This window comes from Bos indicus x Bos taurus, chromosome 11 (assembly GCF_003369695.1).
Source record: "Bos indicus x Bos taurus breed Angus x Brahman F1 hybrid chromosome 11, Bos_hybrid_MaternalHap_v2.0, whole genome shotgun sequence".
Taxonomy (NCBI): Eukaryota; Metazoa; Chordata; class Mammalia; order Artiodactyla; family Bovidae; genus Bos; species Bos indicus x Bos taurus.
In genome coordinates, this window is record NC_040086.1 from 91,520,052 (window position 1) to 91,541,330 (window position 21,279).

At 46.2% G+C, this 21,279-nt stretch overlaps 1 protein-coding gene across 5 annotated transcripts in view; it reads right to left on the minus strand.

Annotated features, from left to right (window-relative positions):
* Positions 1-7,571, minus strand: part of LOC113901597 (N-acetyllactosaminide alpha-1,3-galactosyltransferase) — a 77,391-nt gene extending 69,820 nt beyond the window's left edge. For 2 of the 5 annotated variants that reach the window (XM_027556157.1, XM_027556156.1), the window contains exon 1: positions 7,185-7,571. In XM_027556157.1, coding sequence (XP_027411958.1) covers positions 7,185-7,556 — 372 coding nt within the window. In that variant the 5' untranslated portion in view covers positions 7,557-7,571. Of the gene's footprint in view, positions 1-6,099; positions 6,167-7,184 lie in introns of those variants that run through there. The other 3 variants (XM_027556160.1, XM_027556159.1, XM_027556162.1) reach the window with 3 other exon arrangements.
* Positions 7,572-21,279: the final 13,708 nt, after the last annotated feature.

Here is a 21,279-nt window from a genome sequence, read left to right on the forward strand (position 1 = left end):
AGCCTTGGAAAGATGGACAATGCCAATCATCTAGTGTCTAGAAAGAGGACTTGGGTTGCTGGGACAGGATATGAGGAGGGTGCTAGTTTAGAGCAGAGAACAGGGAGTGCCCGGCAGCAGGGCTCTCAGTTAAGGAGGGTTGCATGCCAACTCAGCAGGGGCAGTTGGGTTGGAAGTAAAGGAACTCTCTGCAGAACTGGTAAAGAGGTGGAATTACCTGAACTATATTAGATTGTGGGGGCTGCAAGAGAATGATGGTGTCCAGATAGAGGGATATAAAGACTTGAAAGGCCATTGCCATGCTTGAAAAAAGGGGAACAATGGAGCCAAAGAGCAGTGGTGCACTGAAGATTAGTTTGGAGAGTTAAAGACAGGTGCAGATCTGTTTGAAGGGGTTTCTAATAAATATATGTGGTCAGGTGGATTGCTGGTCCTAAGCATCCATTCTGGACCAATAGGCAGAGCATATATCTCCATCCCATTGACTCTAGACTTGGTCACATGACTGTCTTTGATGAATGGAATATGGATAGAAGTGATCACATGCCAGTGCAGCCACTTTAAGAAACATCACATCATCTCTTTCTCCCTCCAGCTCTCACCATAAAATAACACATATCAGGTAGAAGCAGCAACTTCAGCCTGGGTTCTGGGAGGAGAGGATACACAGAGCAGACAGTCTGCCTGGCTGGAACCCAATGCAAGTCTACAAAACCATGTAGTCTTGACTGCCCTCCAGCTGACATGTAGCATGAGTAGTAAAGAAACCTTTGTGGTCATAAACTAAGAGTCAGTGATGGGGGGATGTTTGTTATGCAGCATTAACTGCAGCCAAAGCTGATATATGCTATATATATGAGACAAGAAGGGAACAGATGGTGAAGAACCTCACATGTCATGATTAGGAGTTGTGCACATGGAGGGTCAACAGAATTTTGTAGGTGATGAAACTTCTCCATCTTTTTCAAAGCCAACCCTCCTCATTCCTTCCTACTCCTCCCAGTACCTCACTCTATCAGCCATCCCTGCCCTCTCCTGGACTGAATCCTTCCCCTGAGCTTATATTTCACTTGTCTTTTCCATCTAAAATCCTTTTCTTCACCCTCTCTTCCTTCAACTATAGCTCAATCGCTCCCCTGACTTTCTCAAACAAACTTCCTCAAAGAGTTGATTCTACTCACCATCTCCACTTCTTTCTCTATCACCTACCAGCAATCTAGCTTACCTGCCCTCCACTCCACCAAAACTACTCACAGTATATTCCAGTAATCTCTTAATTGCTCAATGCCATCCAGAGATCAAATTGCCAACATCCACTGGATCATCAAAAAAGCAAGAGAGTTCCAGAAAAGCATCTATTTCTGCTTTATTGACTATGCCAAAGCCTTTGACTGTGTGGATCACAATAAACTGTGGAAAATTCTGAAAGAGATGGGAATACCAGACCACCTGACCTGCCTCTTGAGAAACCTGTATGCAGGTCAGGAAGCAACAGTTAGAACTGGACAGGAACAACAGACTGGTTTCAAATAGGAAAAGGAGTATGTCAAGGCTATATATTTTCACCCCGCTTATTTAACTTATATGCAGAGTTCATCATGAGAAACACTGGACTGGAGGAAGCACAAGCTAGAATCAAGGTTGCAGGGAGAAATATCAATAACCTCAGATATGCAGATGACACCACCCTTATGGCAGAAAGTGAAGAAGAACTAAAGAGCTTCCTGATGAAAGTGAAAAAGGAGAGTGAAAAATTTGGCTTAAAGCTCAACATTCAGAAAACTAAGATCATAGCATCCAATCCCATCACTTCATGGCATCCAGTCCCATCACTTCATGGCAAACAGATGGGGAAACAGTGGAAACAGTGACTGACTTTATTTTTCTGGGCTCCAAAATCACTGCAGATGGTGACTGCAGCCATGAAGTTAAAAGACACTTACTCCTTGGAAGAAAAGTTATGACCAAACAAGACAGCATATTCAAAAGCAGAGACATCATTAGTTTGCCAACAAAGGTCTGTCTAGTCAAGGCTATGGTTCTTCCAGTGGTCGTGTATGGACGTGAGAGTTGGACTGTGAAGAAAGCTGAGCGCAGAAGAATTGATGCTTTTAAACTGTGTTGTTGGAGAAGACTCTTGAGAGTCCCTTGGACTGCAAGGAGATCCAACCAGTCCACTCTAAAGGAGATCAGTCCTGGGTGTTCATTGGAAGGACTGATGCTGAAGCTGAAACTCCAATACTTTGGCCACCTGATGTGAAGAGCTGACTCATTTGAAAAGACCCTGATGTTGGGAAAGATTGAGGGCAGGAGGAGAAGGGGATGACAGAAGATGAGATGGTTGGATGGCATCACTGACTCAATGGACATGGGTTTGGGTGGACTCCCGGAGTTGGTGATAGACAGGGAGGCCTGGCATGCTGCGGTTCATGAGGTCGCAAAGAGTCAGACATGACTGAGCGACTGAACTGAACTGATCCAGTCCTTATCTTCCTAGATTGTTCCACAACAGTTAGCTTTGAACTAAATTCAGTATCTCGTTGCTCAACCTCAGACATTCCTCTTTCTGTATTCTCTTAGCTAGTGGCACAATTATTCATTCAGTGATCCCTGACAGAAAGCCAAAAGGAGATAATGAATTCTGTTCTGGATTTGTCCAGTCTGCATTGCCTTTGGGACATCCAAGGAGAGATACCCAAAGGGCAGTTAAACATGTGAACTGGGGGCTTACAATAGAGATCTGAACTGGAGATAAAGATGATTGTTATAGAGGTAGCATGAGTCAACTTGCCTATTTACAGAGTACAAGGACCAGATCTTTAAATCTCCATTCTCACATGAGAGAGCTCTTTCCTGAGCCCATAAATTCCTATTCCTAAAATCACAATTCCAGCCACCATTTGGTCCCTTTCCTCAGGAGTCATGCCTCACAATGGCCTCCACTGTTGTTGCTGCTGTTCAGTCGCTAAGCCATGTCGGACTCTTCGCAATTCCAGGGACTGTAGCTCGCCAGGCTCCTCTGTCCTTCACTATCTCCCCAAGTTTGCTCAGATTCATGGCCATTGAGTCAGTGATGCTAACCAACCATCTCATCCTCTGCTGGCCCCTTTTCCTTTTGCCTTCAGTCTTTCTTAACATCAGGGTCTTTTCCAGTGAGTTGGCTCTTTGCATCTTATTTCATATTCTTCACCGTGATCATGTTGTGTTCTCCAAGAACTCTTAAAATTCTATCATAAAAATAGAAGGTATAAAATACTACTACCCAGGCACTAAAAAAGGCTAAAACAAAAAAGATGGACAATACCAAATCTTGACAAGGATGTGGAATAATTATGTCTTATGCTTTGCTGTGGGAATGTAAAATGGTACCCTCTATGATCCCACAATTTCACTACTAAGTGATAACAAATGACCACAAAAGACTTCTCTAAGAAATAATAAAAAAAGTTGGCTTAAAACTCAACGTTCAGAAAACGAAGATCATGGCATCTGGTCCCATCAGTTCATGGGAAATAGATGGGGAAACAGTGGAAACAGTGTCAGACTTTATTTTGGGGGGCTCCAAAATCACTGCAGATGGTGACTGTAGCCATGAAATTAAAAGACGGTTACTCCTTGGAAGGAAAGTTATGACCAACCTAGATAGCATATTCAAAAGCAGAGACATCACTTTGCCAACAAAGGTCCGTCTAGTCAAGGCTATGGTTTTTCCAGTGGTCATGTATGGATGTGAGAGTTGGACTGTGAAGAAGGCTGAGCGCCGAAGAATTGATGCTTTTGAACTGTGTTGTTGGAGAAGACTCTTGAGAGTCCCTTGGACTGCAAGGAGATCCAACCTGTCCATTCTGAAGGAGATCAGCCCTGGGATTTCTTTGGAAGGAACGATGCTGAAGCTGAAACTCCAGTACTTTGGCCACCTCATGTGAAGAGTTGACTCATTGGAAAAGACTCTGATGCTGGGAGGGAGTGGGAGCAGGAGGAGAAGGGGATGACAGAGGATGAGATGGCTGGATGGCATCACTGACTCGATGGATATGAGTCTGAGTGAACTCTGGGAGTTGGTGATGGACAGGGAGGCCTGGCGTGCTTCAATTCATGGGGTCACAAAGAGTCGGACATGACTGAGTGACTGAACTAAACTGAACTGAACTGAAGAAATAATAGCCCAAACTGGAAATAACTCAAATATCCATCAACAGGAGAATAAATATGCAATGATGGTATATCCATAAAATGGAATACTACTCAGCACTAAAAAGGAACAAACTACTCATATACACAACAACATGGGTGAATTTAACAAACACTACACCAAGTGAAATAAGCCAGACGTGAAAAAGACATACAATACAATTCCATTTATGTGATGTTCCAGAGCAGGCAAAATTAATCAGTGATGAAGAAAATCACCAACTGGTTGCTTGGAAGGGTGGAAGGAAAATTCACTACAAATGGGAACCTTCTGCTGCTGCTGCTGCTGCTGCTGCTGCTAAGTCACTTCAGTCATGTCCAACTCTGTGCGACCCCATAGACAGCAGTCCACCAGGCTCCGCCATCCCTGGGCAATTCATATCTCATATCTCATTTTGGGTGGTGGTTACATGAGTGCAAACAACTGTCAAACCATGGTAAACCTAGCACTTACAATCTGTGAATTTTATTGTACGAAAATTATAGTTTAGTTAAAACTTAGCAAAACAAAAAAATTGTAAAGTATCTAGAAAATAAAAACTAAAATAATGAGAATATACAGGGCAGAAAAGGTGGCTCAATGGTAAAGAAGTTCGATCACTGGGTCAGGAAGATCCCCTGGAGGAGGAAATGGCAACCCATTCCAGTATTTTTGCCTGGAGAATCCCATGGACAGGGGAGCCTGGCAGGATGCAGTCCATGGGGTCGCAAAAGAGTCCAATTCGACTTAGTGATTGAGTGCCCACAAATGCACAGGGCAGAAAACATTCAGTTAAAATACAAGTATATTTATGCTATGGATACACCTATATAAATGTCAGTCCCCCCCACCTTAACCTAGTCCCCCTTTCAGTCTTTCTCCCCTCACTCTTGCCCCAATCTCCATGACAATTGCCCGTTAATCAGTTTCTAGCCATCCTAAGAGATGATGCAATGCAAAGAGCAGAAGCCTTAGAGACAGAGCTGCTTTCAAATCCCAGCTGCAATTTAGGAACTGAGTGCCCACCAGCAAGTTACTTGGTCTCTCAGCCTACACTGCCTCAATGATAAAGTCGGTTGATACCCGTTGGGCTGGGCTAAGCAAGCTGCAGTGTGCTGATTAGTTTCTGGAGAACCTAATTCTTTTGACCTCAGCCTGTGAAACCAAACTATATGTGAAAGACTCGCTGAAGGACTGGAAAAGCTTAGCAAGGAGACTCCTGGGCTGTTTCTCCCCTGAAGGTAGAGAGGTGGCCCTGGGGGTCCTGGAGTTAGGGTCTGGGTGGGCCAATGCTAAAAGCTCAGAGCCACCAGGGCCAGGAAAAGGTGTTCCTGACCAATGACTAAGGTCACAGGTTTCCTGGCAAGGCTTGGCCACTGGTGGGTCTTGCCCAAATCACTTTGCACACCTCTAGATTCAGTTGCTACACCAAAAGGGCCCAGATCACACTGGATCTGAAGAATCTGATACTGAAAACAGCCTCCAGGGTTTCCCAGTATCTAGAGGAGGCAAAATCAGACCTGAACTGGTTCTGTCTGAAAGATGGAAGGGAAAGATCAGCGCCCTGCTGCCCAGCCTCCCCCCACCACCACCACCATGGTGTCCCTTGAGCCAGGACTCTAGGCCTCTCAGGGGCAAAGTTTGAAATCCCCCTAACCAGATGAACCCGAGGGACGTCTTCAGCTAGCTTGTTCAGTCATTGTGCACCTGTTCCATGTAACAATAACTAAGAATCTGCACCTGCCCCCTCCCCCCTCAATGTGGTAGGGAAGGCAAGGAAGACCCAGAAATGATTCCCAGGAAGGAAGAAAGAACTTCGTGCAGCCCAAGAGGTGCAGAAGGACGATAGAACACCCACAACCTTCCCCCAGGTACACGCGACCCCCCACCCACCCCAGCCCCTCTGCCCTTGGCATTTCCTCACTCACAGCTGTCTCTATTTCGTGGTCGCAGAAACGGAGGCTCTCCCTGGGAAAGGGTTTCCCGCCTAGGAAGCAGCGAGGCCAGATGCTCCCCGCCCCACCTCCGGCCCCTTGAGACCCACCCATTTCTAAGTAAACGGAGGAGGCCACGAGGCCTGCTGAGGAGGAGCGCAAACGACAAGCAAAGCCACCAACGCCGCCGCAGGGGCTCGGGTCTCGCCTCCGCAGAGAGGAGCGCGCTGGCTGACAAACCTCCGCGTATTCGTCCCTCCCCTCCCCGGCCCGCGGGAAGAATGGGAATCTCAAGTCGCTCTGCTTGCTCTCTTTGCGTGCTGACATTTTTTTCCACTTTACTGTTTCTTGGACGCCTTTCAAGAGTTTGTGCAATCATTCTGTTTAGCTGCTTTTCTGCCATTTTCAAACGCAGGGTGGTGTCCCTTTGGAGTGGGAACGTGGTGGTCTGAAGACTTGAAGGGCCCGGATCGCGTCCCATCACCCCGCCGCCTCCGGCCTCGTAGCTGCCAAAGTTACTACGTTTGAAACTTTCCCCGTGCTGGGTGTTGGGCTTGGTTCTCGGCTTTCTGAGCTCCTCGACCTCTCCCTCTCGGCGCCCCGGCTCTGAGGGGTTCCTGCGCCCCTCCCTTACCCTCCCAGGAGCCCCCTTCCTGGAGGGATCCTCTTCCCAACCCTGTCCAGGGCGAGGGCGCCCCTTCCCACCTCCTGCCCCGTAGATGAGGCAGAGCCTTCCCTCCTTCCGAGACTTCCTCGGTGGTCCCGCCCTGCGCCCCCTGAACCTGCCTTCTCCCTCCTCCACTCCCCCGGACCCCGTGGGAAGCCCTGCCCGCAGCCCTTCAAGAGGCCCGAGTCCGGAAAGCTGGGCAGAGGCTGAGACGGGGACGGGATGGGACAGAGACCGGGTCAGAGTTGGGCACCGCGGGAGCGATCAGAACAAAAGCGGGGACACGGGCAGGGCAGCAACAGGGCAGGGCCGGCGCGGCGGCCCGTCCTCTCGTCGCGCCGCCCGCACCCGGCTCCAGCCCCCCGGGGGCTCGCGGGCTCAGGGGCGTGGGGTGGCGCCTCGCGGGACCCACCTGATCCGCAGAAGCTGGGCGCGCTGGGGGCTGGCCGGCGCCTCGGCTCCCCGGCGGCGTCCTCGGCTGCCGGAACAGTCGGCGCGCTGCCTCCTCCCGAGCCCCGCGGGGCGTGCCGGGGCGGGGTGTGCCGCCTGCGCTCCCGTCGGCCGGCCGCCGGGCGCTCCTCCGGGGCGGCGGGCAGGGGCGCGAGGGAGCCGGCGGGCGCTGGGCAGCGGGCTGCACGCTCCCAGCTCGGCCCGGCCCCCGGTGTTTGTGCAGAGCGGGTCCCGCCCCGGACTCGGCCGCTGGGAGGCCCGGCGCGCTAGTGCGCGAGTGCCGGTGCGCGTGTGTGTCTGGTGGCAGGGCGGCGCAGGGGAGTGTTTGTTTCATTTTCACTCAGGCAGAAAAAAGCCTGAAACCAGCAAAAAAAGAAAAGACAATCCCTGGTGAGGGTGGCTGGGCCTCTTTGCCTTCTTGGGCCTGCGCGTGGTGGGGGTGGCCGTGGGGCGGGGGCTGGGGGGGGTGGTGGGGGACCCGGAGCTTCGGACGGTGGGGTTGGGTCTGTCACCCAGGACCGCGGGGAGGGGCCCCGAAGCCCTGGCGCCCCGCCAGACACGAGGGAAGAGGAGAGCCTGGGAGGTCTGATCCACTGTTTGTTTCCTGGGGAAGGAAGGGTGCAGATGACAGCGACAGGCCGGCAGGCAGGAGCCACTCTCGCCGGAGCCCCCCACATCCGGAGCTCCGAATGGGAGGGGCTGGCCACTGAGCACCTAGCGCCGGCCCTGCCAGGGTTTGTTCGCAGACTTAGTAGTCTTCGGGCCCAGAGTTCCTCAAACAGAATTCTGCACAGGCCCTGTGGTTCACCACTAGAATTATTTTAGAACAGAACTAGAAAACAAATTAAAAAAAAAAATCTATTTCAAAGTTTGTGCTTCTGAGCCCGGGCGTGACTACCTTTCACTTCTGGTGAGTTGATGTAGGCACATCCGGCTGACTTAGTTCTGTGCTGGTGGCCACAACAATCATCTCACTTCTTGGTTTCCAGACCATATATTTTGCTGCTGCAAAACTCAGAATTTTATTTGGCGGGGATCATTTGCCTTTGAACTTCAACTTCAGGGGCTAAGAAATTAGCTTCTTAAATATTTTAACGCGTTGAAACTGTAATTTGACACCATGAAAATGGCACAGAGCCTGAGTATAATGTATCATTTTAATTGTTTCATGCTAATGAGAAAAGAACAGAGCCCTGATCAAATATTTGAAGGATATAAGAGGCTGCAGGAGGCCAAGTGACTTCTGAAAACTTGGAAGGATGGAGTTTCCTGATGATTCTGAAACCTTTTACCTCAGATTGGGACTCAAACCCAGCCAAAACCCTGCTTGGGACTTGAACCCACATGGCTGGGACTCAAACCCAGCCAAAACACCCAGTACCTGGTTTCAGGACCTAATGAAGCTCAGGTTCTTGATGTCTCATCGCAGAAAGAATTCAGTGAGAGACAAAGTCATAGGTAAGAGGTGGATTTATTCAGATATGGAAAGCTGCACACTCCAGACTGTGGGCCGTTGCAGAGGGCAAACTGGGCCACGAAATCTGGTGTGGTTCATTTTTATAGGCTGGATAATTTCATATGCTAATAAGTGAGAGGATTATTCCAACTATTTTTGGGAAGGGGTGGAGATTTCCAGGATCTGGGCCATCGTGCCCACTCCTCAGGGCACTTCTGGGCGTGTCATTTCACTTGTTGATTAAGGATTAAGGTCTCATCTTGTCTGCTTTGTATCCTTGGGCTATGTCATTCTTTCAAAAGTTGTGCCCTGCCCCTTTCCCTCCTGTTACAGTTCCAGTGGAATAAACGGGTGGGAGAATTGAATCATCAACCCCACATGGTTGCTCAGGAAGGAGGTATTCCATGACAATCAGCACAGTACATCCTTTGCAAAAGTACAAACTGCTCCATTATTGTCTTGGGTGAACTCACTTGCAATAGTTCATTAGTGGTGAGTATCACAGTAAATATACGAATGATGTAATACCAAGTTCATCATTCCCCATGTTTTCATTATTGCATCTAAGGATGCATTGTTTCAATTGTTCAGTCCATCAAACTGGACAATAAATGAGTTTTTTTTTTTTAAGAAAACTATGACAGTAATTCAAGTGGCTCAAATGATAGCTCATCGTGATTAAAATCAAAAGACAAGGACACAGGAAATAGAACGTGTAAAAACATCACTCCGCTACTATTAAACTCAATGCAAGAGGTTTGATTTCAGCAACGCATCACCAGTCACATTAATTTAATGTTGTTATTCTGGATTTTGTTGGTTTTGAGGTTGCGTTTGTATCTTAGAAATTTTGTTTTGGTTTTACAGTTGTTTTATAGAGTGTGAGCATGACAGCTTCCTGGTTAATTTTAGGTTTATACCTATTTCAGTAACAATAAAATAAAAATAATTTAAGTCAATACTATGGATCTGGACTTTTTTATTTGTTTGTTTTGGGAAGACCTATATAGTTCTCACGTCCAAGGTAAGAGAAACCCAAGTAAGACGGTAGGTGTTGCAAGAGGGCATCAGAGGGCAGACACACTGAAACTATACTCACAGAAAACTAGTCAATCTAATCACACTAGGACCACAGCCTTGTCTAACTCAATGAAAATAAGCCATGCCCTGTGGTGCCACCCAAGACGGGCGGGTCATGGTGGAGAGATCTGACAGAATGTGGTCCACTGGAGAAGGGAATGGCAAACCACTTCAGTATTCTTGCCTTGAGAACCCCATGAACAGTATGAAAAGGCAAGATGATAAGATACTGAAAGAGAAACTCCCCAGGTCAGTAGGTGCCCAATATGCTACTGGAGATCAGTGGAGAAATAACTCCAGAAAGAATGAAGGGATGGAGCCAAAGCAAAAACAATACCCAGTTGTGGATGTGACTGGTGATAGAAGCAAGGTCTGATGCGGTAAAAAGCAATATTGCATAGGAACCTGGAATGTCAGGTCCATGAATCAAGGCAAATTGGAAGTGGTCAAACAGGAGATGGCAAGAGTGAACGTCGACATTCTAGGAATCAGCGAACTAAAATGGACTGGAATGGGTGAATTTAACTCAGATGACTATTATATCTACTACTGCGGGCAGGAATCCCTCAGAAGAAATGGAGTGGCCATCATGGTCAACAAAAGAGTGCGAAATGCAGTACATGGATGCAATCTCAAAAACAACAGAATGATCTCTATTCATTTCCAAGGCAAACCATTCAATATCACAGTAATTCAAGTCTATGCCCCAACCAGTAACGCTGAAGAAGCTGAAGTTGAACAGTTCTATGAAGACCTACAAGACCTTTTAGAACTAACACCCAAAAAAGATGTCCTTTTCATTATAGGGGACTGGTCAAGAAACACCTGGAGTAACAGGCAAATTTGGCCTTGGAATATGGAATGAAGCAGCGCAAAGACTAACAGAGTTTTGTCAAGAAAATGCACTGGTCATAGCAAACACCCTCTTGCAACAACACAAGAGAAGACTCTACACATGGACATCACCAGATGGTCAACACCAAAATCAGATTGATTATATTCTTTGCAACCAAAGATGGAGAAGCTCTATACAGTCAGCAAAAACAAGACCAGGAGCTGACTGTGGCTCAGATCATGAACTCCTTATTGCCAAATTCAGACTGAAATTGAAGAAAGTAGGGAAAACCACTAGACCATTCAGGTATGACCTAAATCAAATCCCTTATGATTATACAGTGGAAGTGAGAAATAGATTTAAGGGCCTAGATCTGATAGATAGAGTGCCTGATGAACTATGGACAGAGGTTCATGACATTGTACAGGAGACAGGGATCAAGACCATCCCCATGGAAAAGAAATGCAAAAAAGCAAAATGGCTGTCTGAGGAGGCCTTACAAATAGCTGTGAAAAGAAGAGAAGCAAAAAGCAAAGGAGAAAAGGAAATATATAAAAATCTGAATGCAGCATTCCAAAGAATAGCAAGAAGAGATAAGAAAGCCTTCTTCAGCAATCAATGCAAAGAAATAGAGGAAAACAACAGAATGGGAAAGACTAGAGATCTCTTCAAGAAAATGAGAGATACCAAGGGAACATTTCATGCAAAGATGGGCTCGATAAAGGACAGAAATGGTATGGACTTAACAGAAGCAGAAGATATTAAGAAGAAGTGGAAAGAATACACAGAAGAACTGTACAAAAAAGATCTTCATGACCCAGATAATCACGATGGTGTGATCACTCACTTAGAGCCAGACATCCTGGAATGTGAAGTCAAGTGGGCCTTAGAAAGCATCACTACGAACAAAGCTAGTGGAGGTGATGGAATTCCAGTTGAGCTATTTCAAATCCTGAAAGATGGTGCTGTGAAAGTCCTGCACTCACTGTGCCAGCAAATTTGGAGAACTCAGCAGTGGCCACAGGACTGGAAAAGGTCAGTTTTCATTCCAATCCCAAAGAAAGGCAATGCCAAAGAATGCTCAAACTACTGCACAATTGCACACATCTCACACACTAGTAAAGTAATGCTCAAAATTCTTCAAGCCAGGCTTCAGCAATATGTGAATCATGAACTTCCTGTTGTTCAAGCTGGTTTTAGAAAAGGCAGAGGAACCAGAGATCAAATTGCCAACGTCTGCTGGATCATGGAAAAAGCAAGAGGGTTGCAGAAAAACATCTATTTCTGTTTTATTGACTCTGCCAAAGCCTTTGACTGTGTGGATTACAATAAACTGTGGAAAATTCTGAAAGAGATGGGAATACCAGACCACCTGACCTGCTTCTTGAGAAACCTATATGCAGGTCAGGAAGCAACAGTTAGAATGGCCATGGAACAACAGACTGGTTCCAAATAGGAAAAGGAGTACGTCAAGGCTGTATATTGTCACCCTGCTTATATGAGAAATGCTGGGTTGGAAGAAGCACAAGCTGGAATCAAGATTGCTGGGAGAAATATCAATAACCTCAGATATGCAGATGACACCACCCTTATGGCAGAAAGTGAAGAGGAACTCAAAAGCCCCTTGATGCAGGTGAAAGAGGAGAGTGAAAAAGTTGGCTTAAAACTCAACATTCAGAAAATGAAGATCATGGCATCTGGTCCCATCACTTCATGGGAAATAGATGGGGAAACAGTGGAAACAGTGTCAGACTTTATTGTTTGGGGCTCCAAAATCACTACAGATGGTGACTGCAGCCATGAAATTAAAAGACACTTACTCTTTGGAAGAAAAGTTATGACCAACCTAGATAGCATATTCAAAAGCAGAGACATTACTTTGCCAACAAAGGTCTGTCTAGTCAAGGCTATGGTTTTTCCTATGGTCGTGTATGGATGTGAGAGTTGGAGTGTGAAGAAGGCTGAGTGCCGAAGAATTGATACTTTTGAACTGTGTTGTTGGAGAAGACTCTTGAGAGTCCCTTGGACTGCAAGGAGATCCAACCTGTCCATTCTGAAGGAGATCAGCCCTGGGATTTCTTTGGAAGGAACGATGCTAAAGCTGAAACTCCAGTACTTTGGTCACCTCATGCAAAGAGTTGACTCATTGGAAAAATCTTTGATGCTGGGAGAGATTGGAGGCAAAAGGAGAAGGGGACGACAGAGGATGAGATGGCTGGATGGCATCACTGACTCGATGGATATGAGTCTGAGTGAACTCTGGGTGCTGGTGATGGACAGGGAGGCCCAGGGTGCTGCAATTCATGGGGTCGCAAAGAGTCAGACACGACTGAGCTACTGAACTGAACTGTACTGATATAGTTCTCAGGGCTTCTTCCCTGGTGGCTCAGCAGTAATCTGCCTGCAATCCTGGAGACTCAGGTTTGATCCCAGGGTCAGGAAGATCCCTTGGAGGAGGGCATGGCAACCCACTCCAGTATTCTTGCCTGGAGAATCCCGTGAACAGAGGCACCTGGTGGGCTATGGTCCATAAGGTCGCAAAGAGTCAGACACGACTAAGGCAACTGAGCATGTATGCACACACATATAGCTCTCAAAATCTAACTGGAAATTCTACTGACTGAATGGCTGAGCTGTAAAACACCTTCAAGATTACATACATCAGCTTTGGGTCAAGACTTCTAGGTTTAAGGTCTTAGATGAGTCATTCTTCCTGTCTGAGACTACTTTGTGTCATATGCTGAAAGGGAATAAGGTGACTAGTTCATGGGATAATGTTGGGGAAAGGGCTTTGGAATCACAGGAGTGTGAGGCTGAATATTGACAGAGGGCAAGGATGAGGCAGGTAAGCACAGGTAGCTCTGATGACTTGCCAGGCATTGCTCCAGGTGCCTCTCACATACTTCAGCTCATGTCATCCTTCGTGCATGCTAATCACATCCCCCGATTTCCAGAAAAGAAAGCCGAGGCAGAGGCAAGTTAGGTAACTTTTGTTCCCCATCTCTCTAGGTCTGACGAAAATGCTCTGAATCCAGAAGGCCTTTCTCACTCTTTTAACAAATACTTACTGGGACCTCGGTATCTGTCAGCCCCTGATCTTCAAGCTGAGGATATCAAGGTAAGCATGTAGCATCATAGCCCTGGGGGATGGCTGCAGCCCAGACATTAAACCAAGACCCACCCAATGAATAATTTTGGGACCATTGTGATCAGGGCTCTGAGGGATAACTACAGGTTGCAGGGGACCCTGAGACCAAAAGAAGGAGAAATTCACCAGGTGAAGGCTTAGGGGAGAGCCAAAGCTCTCTTTGACCCAAGCAGAGCCAAAGTCTTTAGGGAGGAGGAGAAAGAGCCATGAGTGTGTGCTAGAAAGCTTCAGCATCACAAAGATAGCCATTTTCTGCAAATCAACCTATTCGATCAAAACAAATCCCAGCAGAGTTTTGTGGAACTTGGCAAGCTGCTCTTAAAACCTGAATGGAAGAGCAAAGGGCCAGGTGTAACCAAGACAGTCTTGACTGAGCAGCGAGGTGAGAGATGGGCTGTTGTTCAGCCAGATATCAAGACACACCATGAAACTCTAACAGCATAGGGTTAGTACCAGGATGGATTACTGGACTAAGGGAATGAAATAAGGAGCCTAGAAAGAGACCCACAAGCATGTGGAAACTCAGTGTAGGCCAGAAATGGGGCTACAGATCAGCGGAGAAAGAATAGACTTCAGAGAGTATTGCTGAGCCCAAAAGAATTGGAAGCAGGTGGGCAAACAAAAACTTGCACAGGCATGTTCATAGCATCGCTATTTATAACAGCAGAAAAGCGGAAACAACCCAGGTGTCCTTCAAGCAATGACCGGATAAAGAAAACATGGTACATCCATACAAAGGAATATTATTTGGCATAAAAAGGAATGAAATACTGATTCATGTTACCGTGTGGATGAACCTTGAAAACGTGCTAAGTGAAAGAAACCAGACGCAAAAGGTCACGTATTGTATAACTCAACTTTATGGAAATATCCAAAATAGGCAAATTCATAGAGACAGAAAGCAGACAAATGGTTACCAGGGGCTGGGGGAGGGAGCACGGGAGCGACTGCCAAGTGGGTACTTGGTTTCCTCTTGGGCTGATGAAGAACAGTATGGAAATAGACACTGCTGAGGATTCCACAGCACCGTGAAGACCTTAAATGCCCTGAACTGTGCACTTGAGCACGGCTCACCCATTTTGAATGTGAATTTTATGTTATGACTTTTATCACAACTTTAAAAAGTGTTTCTGAGCAATCCATATGAGAAGTAAAATTAGATTCCTAACACACACAACGCACACACACATGCCACAGAACACATGGGTAACTGACCTAAAGGAAAAGAGAAACTAAAACCTTCAGAGGAAAATATCATTATTACTTCACAATAGGTAAGTGTTTATTTAAACACACATACACAGAGTACTGACCTTAAAGAAAAATATAAATAAATTTGACTACATCAAAATACAAATACAACACATACTGGAAAGATGCCACAATGAATTAATGGGCAAACCAGAAACTGTGAGATGTTTGCAAGGTAGAAAACAAAAAAGGACTGGTATCCTGAGTCTGCAGGAACGCCTGCAGATAAACAGGAAGAAAACGCATCTTCTTCTATTTTTACATCTGGCTAAGGGCCTGCGTGAAATGTCACTGGGTCAGAGTTCACAGGTGTCCCCTTCGTAGCACTTATCATAACTGTAGGAACAAAACTTTCTGTGTTGCTACAAGCCCCATCAGTCCATTTCAGTGGATGGAAAATTGTTCTAGGCTTTTGTGGGGAAGAGCTTATCAGCAGGGGCGTGCTGGGAGTGAGCGGGAGGGGGCGGCGAGAAGACCAGGGTCTGCAGAGTTTGATGAGCCCGACCCACAGAAATCCCACCTCAAGGAAATGGGAAACTTCCCCAGAACCAGAGACACACAGGGCTCTGGAGCCCCAGGAGATGGCCAGCCGTGCCCTTCAATTTACAGACGAGGAAATGAGTTTCGGACTACGGGGGAGTGACTTCCTCAAAATCACCTACTCGAACTTTTCAGAGCTGGGTTTCATTCCTTCTTCTCTCACGTGCTCCTCAGGCCCCAGATAGGAGGGGAAACTCTCAGGGCCAGAAGGGGAAAGTGTTCTACAGCAGCTGCCAGAAATAGTCAAGTTAGTTGAAGCAGGTGAGGCTGAGTACTGAGTCCTGGAGAAGTGGGGGTGCAGGAGGGCAGCTGGGAGGATGAGAACAGGAAGCAGAGGAGCTTGTGCAAAGGACAGATAGGACAGGCAAAGTCCTCCCCCTGAGCCATGGGGCCACCGGCCGGAGGCTGAGGGGCCATGGTGGAGAGGCTTGGAAGGCGGAGACCAAGAATTTGCCTTTTATCCTGTCCACAGAAGGGAGCCTCTAGAGTCATCATCCCTGGGGATGGAGAAAGCAGGAAGGAGTTTGCCTTGGAGGGATTAGTCCTACCCTTACTATCACTGTCCCTGAAAAGTAAAGTCACACGGGAAGGAAAGAGAGAGGAGTCAAAAAGGAAGGAGGGAAGGAAAGAAAGAAGGAAGGAAGGGAGGGAAGGAGGAATTAAGGGAAACAGAACTTGCCACCCACCCCCACCCCCACTCCAGCCTCCCCACCCCCAGCGTCCAGTGGTTAAGTCTCTGTGCTCCCAAGTGCAGGGGCAGGAGTTTGATCCCTGGGTGGAGAAGCTTTAGATCCCTGCTGCGTGGCATGGCCAATAAAATAAAATAAAATGATGGAGCATTTATGTAAACAAAGTTCTCCTCTTATCAAACACAACAATTAACAAAATACACCACCTCCAAAATATGTCACTTTGGCATGAAGACTATTTGGAGCTGAAGGTAATTGGGAAGCAGCAGACACAGGAACAACTCTCTGCTACCACTTTCCCCCCCTTACCATTCTGCCTAAAAGCAGGGCATAAATTTCCCTTCCTAATGGTGACATAAATTCTCCTTGTGAAGGTCCACTTCCCCAACTCCAACCCCCACTCATACCAGGAGGAGGAGGGCGACCTTTATTACCAGCGATCAGGTGAGTCTGCATAAGCAAAACAACCTGACTCAAATAACACTTATCTTCCATTAGCTTCCTCCAGATATATTCCTTCCCAAAACGTACCACCCCTAGTAGCCCCAACTCCTTTACTTTTGTCTAGTCACTTCTCCACCATTTATTATCCTTTGTTAAAGTGGTGGATAAGACCTTAGGTCTAATCCCTTCTTTGGGTTTTCACTTTTATTTCTCCTGTGAAGCCCCCACATATATAAAAATATTAGCATCAATAAAGGAACACATGCCTTTTTCTCCAGTTAATCTGTCTTTGTCGGTTTAATTTGCAGGTTGCATTAACAGAACAGAAGAGGGTAAAGGAACAGTGCTTTCCTCCCCTACTGAGGCAAGGAAGTGGGGAGAGGGAGGGAGAGAAGGAAGAAGAAAAGGCTTTCTGACTTGAGACTGGCATCAGATAATTGCTTTCCTTCCAGTTGGACAATAAATAAGATGGGAGGAATTGACAAGCCCAGGAGACCAGAGGCTGACTTGGCTCCTTAAAGGCCCATCATTTTCTCCATCCTTTATTGAACCAGGGAAATGCTATTAAAATCATCATCTCCAGGCAAGGAAATATCCTTTTTTACTTGGTTTGGTACTTGGAAGTCATTTGTTTTCTAATGATGTTAAATTCTACCTCTGGCATTTACATATATCTAATTTCAAAAGGCAGAAACAGGGAGAAGGCCAAGTTTTTTAAGGCTCTTGGGTTCATTTTTGAAAACTGTCCGTGCTTCCAGGGCCAAAGAATTCTACCAGTTGAAATAAAATTTTATATTCGCAACCAAAACTAATAAAGCTACATTCCACCGTGTTAAAAGTGTGTTCCTCTCAACTTTCAAAAAAGGTCAAAGAAATAATCCACTTAAACCCTTGTGTATTTCAAGATTGTTATTCCCTGAGAATATCTTCTCTATTTTTCAAATTAAGCACATAAATAAAATAAAGACGCAACTTAAAAACACTAATGTCCTCGGTCTTCTCAAGAGTTTGAATGAATGTTATGTTCTGGGCATTAGAAAAAAAATGTGTAATAGAACCAGCCTGGGATCAGCTCTGGTTCAGTTTTTGTTCCTGAAATTCCACAAGCCAGGTGACCTTGAGAGGAAAAAGAATCACTTAAATTTTCTGTCCTATACTTATCTATTCTTTTATAGATAGTTATCTATAAAATGGAGATAATTATCTCTACCTCCCAGGGGTATGTTAGAATAAAAAATGACATATGTTCATATAAAAGAGGTTCTAAATATAGTAAGGCACCGAATAAATGTGAGCTCCTATGGTCAATTATATAAAGTTTTTCTTTGAATTTTTGAGTCACTAAACCCAGTGCACATGAGGTCCCCCCTACTAAGTCATGCTAATTCCCTCTGCTCCCCTCCTCACCCTGCAGATCTCAGCTCAGGCACAACCTGGCTGCCTGGTCCCTCACCAATCTTCCTGGGCCCCCTAAGCCTCCAGCCACCGTCTCCTCTGTGCTGTCCCTCAAACAGGTTGCCTATAATCCACATCTGGGCATTTGTACCTGCTGTTCCCTCTGCCTCAGATCTTCCCGACCCAGTGCTTATTGTAAGCACATACTTTCTCACTCGCTCAGTCATGTCTGGCTCTTTGTGACCCCATGGACTACAGCATGCCAGCTTCCCTGTCCTTCACTATCTCCCAGAGTTTGCTCACACTCTTGTCTATTGAGTCAGTGATGCCATCCAACCATCTCATCCTCTGTCATCCCCTTCTCCTCTTGCCTTTAATCTTTCCCAGCATCAGGATCTTTTCCAGTGAGTAAGTTCTTTGCATCAGATGGCCAAAGTATTGGAGCTTCTGCTTCAGCATCAGTCCTTCCAATGAATATTTAGGATTGATTTTCCTTTAAGATGGACTGGTTTGATCTCCTTGCAGTCCAAGGGACTCTCAAGAGTCTTCTCCAACACCACAATTCAAAAGCATCAATGTTGTTTTTAGATTTTTTTAAATTAAAAACCAAACCAAAACCCTTCTTTAGATAAGAAAGTTGATTCAGATCTGTCTCCATTGGTCCTGGCTTTTGACTTGTGGGCTGTCAAACCAGGTGCTGGGAGCCTGGTCTGTTTTTTTGCTTTGCAGCACTGTCAGGAGGCCCCTGGCTCCTGCCTGGCTCTGACTGCCTCATCAGGCAGCTTCATAGTTCCTCCAATGCTTCAGCTTCATGCCCCCAGGCTCACAGGCCTGGAGGCACCCCACATGAAAAGTCCATTCCACCCTATTTTTAGAGGCAGAAGTCACAGCCAGGAGGACTCCAAGTTACCAGTGGCTGCCCCAGTAAAGAGAGAAGGTCCTGAACTCTAAAAAATCTAGGTGGCCATCGTGGCTTGACCATTACTAGCTGGGATCTTTGATCAGGAGGAGGAAGCCCTTCCCAGGATCAGTCTCCATATCTGGGTAAGGAGGAAGCCTCCCTCCCAGGAGCCAATGAGATGAGATATGTGAGGCACCTGTCCATGTAAGACAGTTGTGATGGTTATCAGGACACAGGAATGAACCTCAGATGGTGGAATGTCAGAAACTGAAAGGGTGATTGGGAGGAAACAGGGGCAGGGGGATGGGCATCTTGAGTCATCTCAAATCATTGCCATAGGTAAAACCAAGCTACCCAAATGTCCAGTCCTGTGTCTCTTTTTGTACAGAAAGCAGAAGGTGGAGTGAGGAGGAGATGACCTCCATTTTCTTTCTTTTTGGCCATGCCACATGGCATGTGGGATCCTAATTCCCCAACCAGAGATCAAACCCATGCCCCTGCAGTGAAAGCATGGACTCTTAATCCTGGACTGCCTGGAAAGTCCCTCATTTTTAATACTTACTATGGCAGCGGGTCTCTCCCCACACTGCACACTGCACATGCTGGGGTCCTGAACAAACTGACCATGGATCATTTCTAGAGGCTGTCAATACTCAAAGACCGCCTGCGGTTGACTGTAACTATGGCTTTTTTCTCTCTGTAATGAGACTCTCCATTTCAGAGAGTTCTGGCTTGGTTGAGCATCAGCATTGGAATTCTCCCTGAAGGAGACTCTTGCTGTGTGACCTGGGGAGGGCCCCTCCCCTGGGCTCCAGATGCCCCATCTGTACAGTGACTCCAGAGAGTGGATGGGTCTCCCCAGGCTCTCTTTGCTCTGGCATCCGCCTGTGCGGCATTTGAGTCAAGGCAATGTCTTCTCTGAACTTGCCAGGCATCGTTACTGTGTGATCTTGAGCAAGTGGTGTCACCTTTCTGTGCCTTAGCTGCCTCATGGACAAAGTGAAAGTAATAATTTACTTAAGAGTGTAGAACAGAGCCTGGCAAGAGTAGGTACTGTGTGTGAGTCGATACCCTCATGATGGCCAGTAATTCCATCATAATCATCACCCATCACTGTCATCACCATCACCATCACTATCAATACCACCATTATCACAACCATCGTCATCATTGCCGCCACCACCACCATCACCACCACCATCATCTGTATCATCCAGCCATTCGACTGGGAGTAGATGCGGCTGGTGTGAGGAAAATTGCTCAGAACAGGATACAGAAACCTGGGTACAAGTCCGTGCTTAAGCAAGTTTCTATCTCTTCCCTAACCTCAAGCCTTTCTTCCTAAGGAGAGGGGGTTGAGTCTGATAGTTGGGGTAAAGGGTGCAGCCTGTGGCCAAAGACTACATCCTTTCCTTGTCCCTCTAGCTTTCCAACCAAATTCTTCAAGTTCTGGGTTCCAGGACAGATTTTTACTCTTCCTTCCCACTCGGCACCCGCCTCCTCTGAGATCATCAGCATCTGGCCCTACCTCAGCTAAAGGCAGTCAGGTTGATCTGAGCAAAAGAAAAAGGGTGGATTAAGTGTCCATAAACAGAGGAATGGATAAAGAAGATGTAAATATATAAAATGGAATATTATGTAGCCACAAAAAAGAATGAAATAATTCTATTTGCAGTAACATGGATAGACCTAAAGATGATCAAGGCTTCCCTGGTGGCTCAGATGGTAAAGAGTCTGACCGCAATGTGGGAGACCTGGGTTCAATCCCTGGGTTGGGAAGATCCCCTGGAGAAGGAAATGACAGTGCACTCCAGTGTTCTTGCCTGGAAAATGCCATGGATGGAGGAGTCTGGAGGGCTATAGTCCATGGGGTTGCAAAGAGTCAGACACGACTGAGTGACTAACACTTTCTTTCACAGATGATCAAACTAAGTGAAGTAAGTCAGACATAGAAAGACAAATATTGTATCATATTACTTAGATGTGGGATCTAAAAAACTATGCTAATGAATTCACTTACAAAACAGAAACAGACTTAGAGACATAGAAAACAAACTTATGATTGCCAAAGAGGAAAAGAGGGTGGGAAGGGAAAAATTAGGAGTACAGGATTAACAGATACATACTGCTATATATAAAATAGATAAACCATAAGGATGTACTGTATAGCACAGGGAACTGTACTATTCATTATCTTGCAATAACCATTGTATAATGGAAAGGAATCTGAAAAAAAAAAAAATATATATATATATATATATATAACTGAGTCACTTTGCTATGCACGTGAAACTAGCACAATATTGTAAATTAACTGT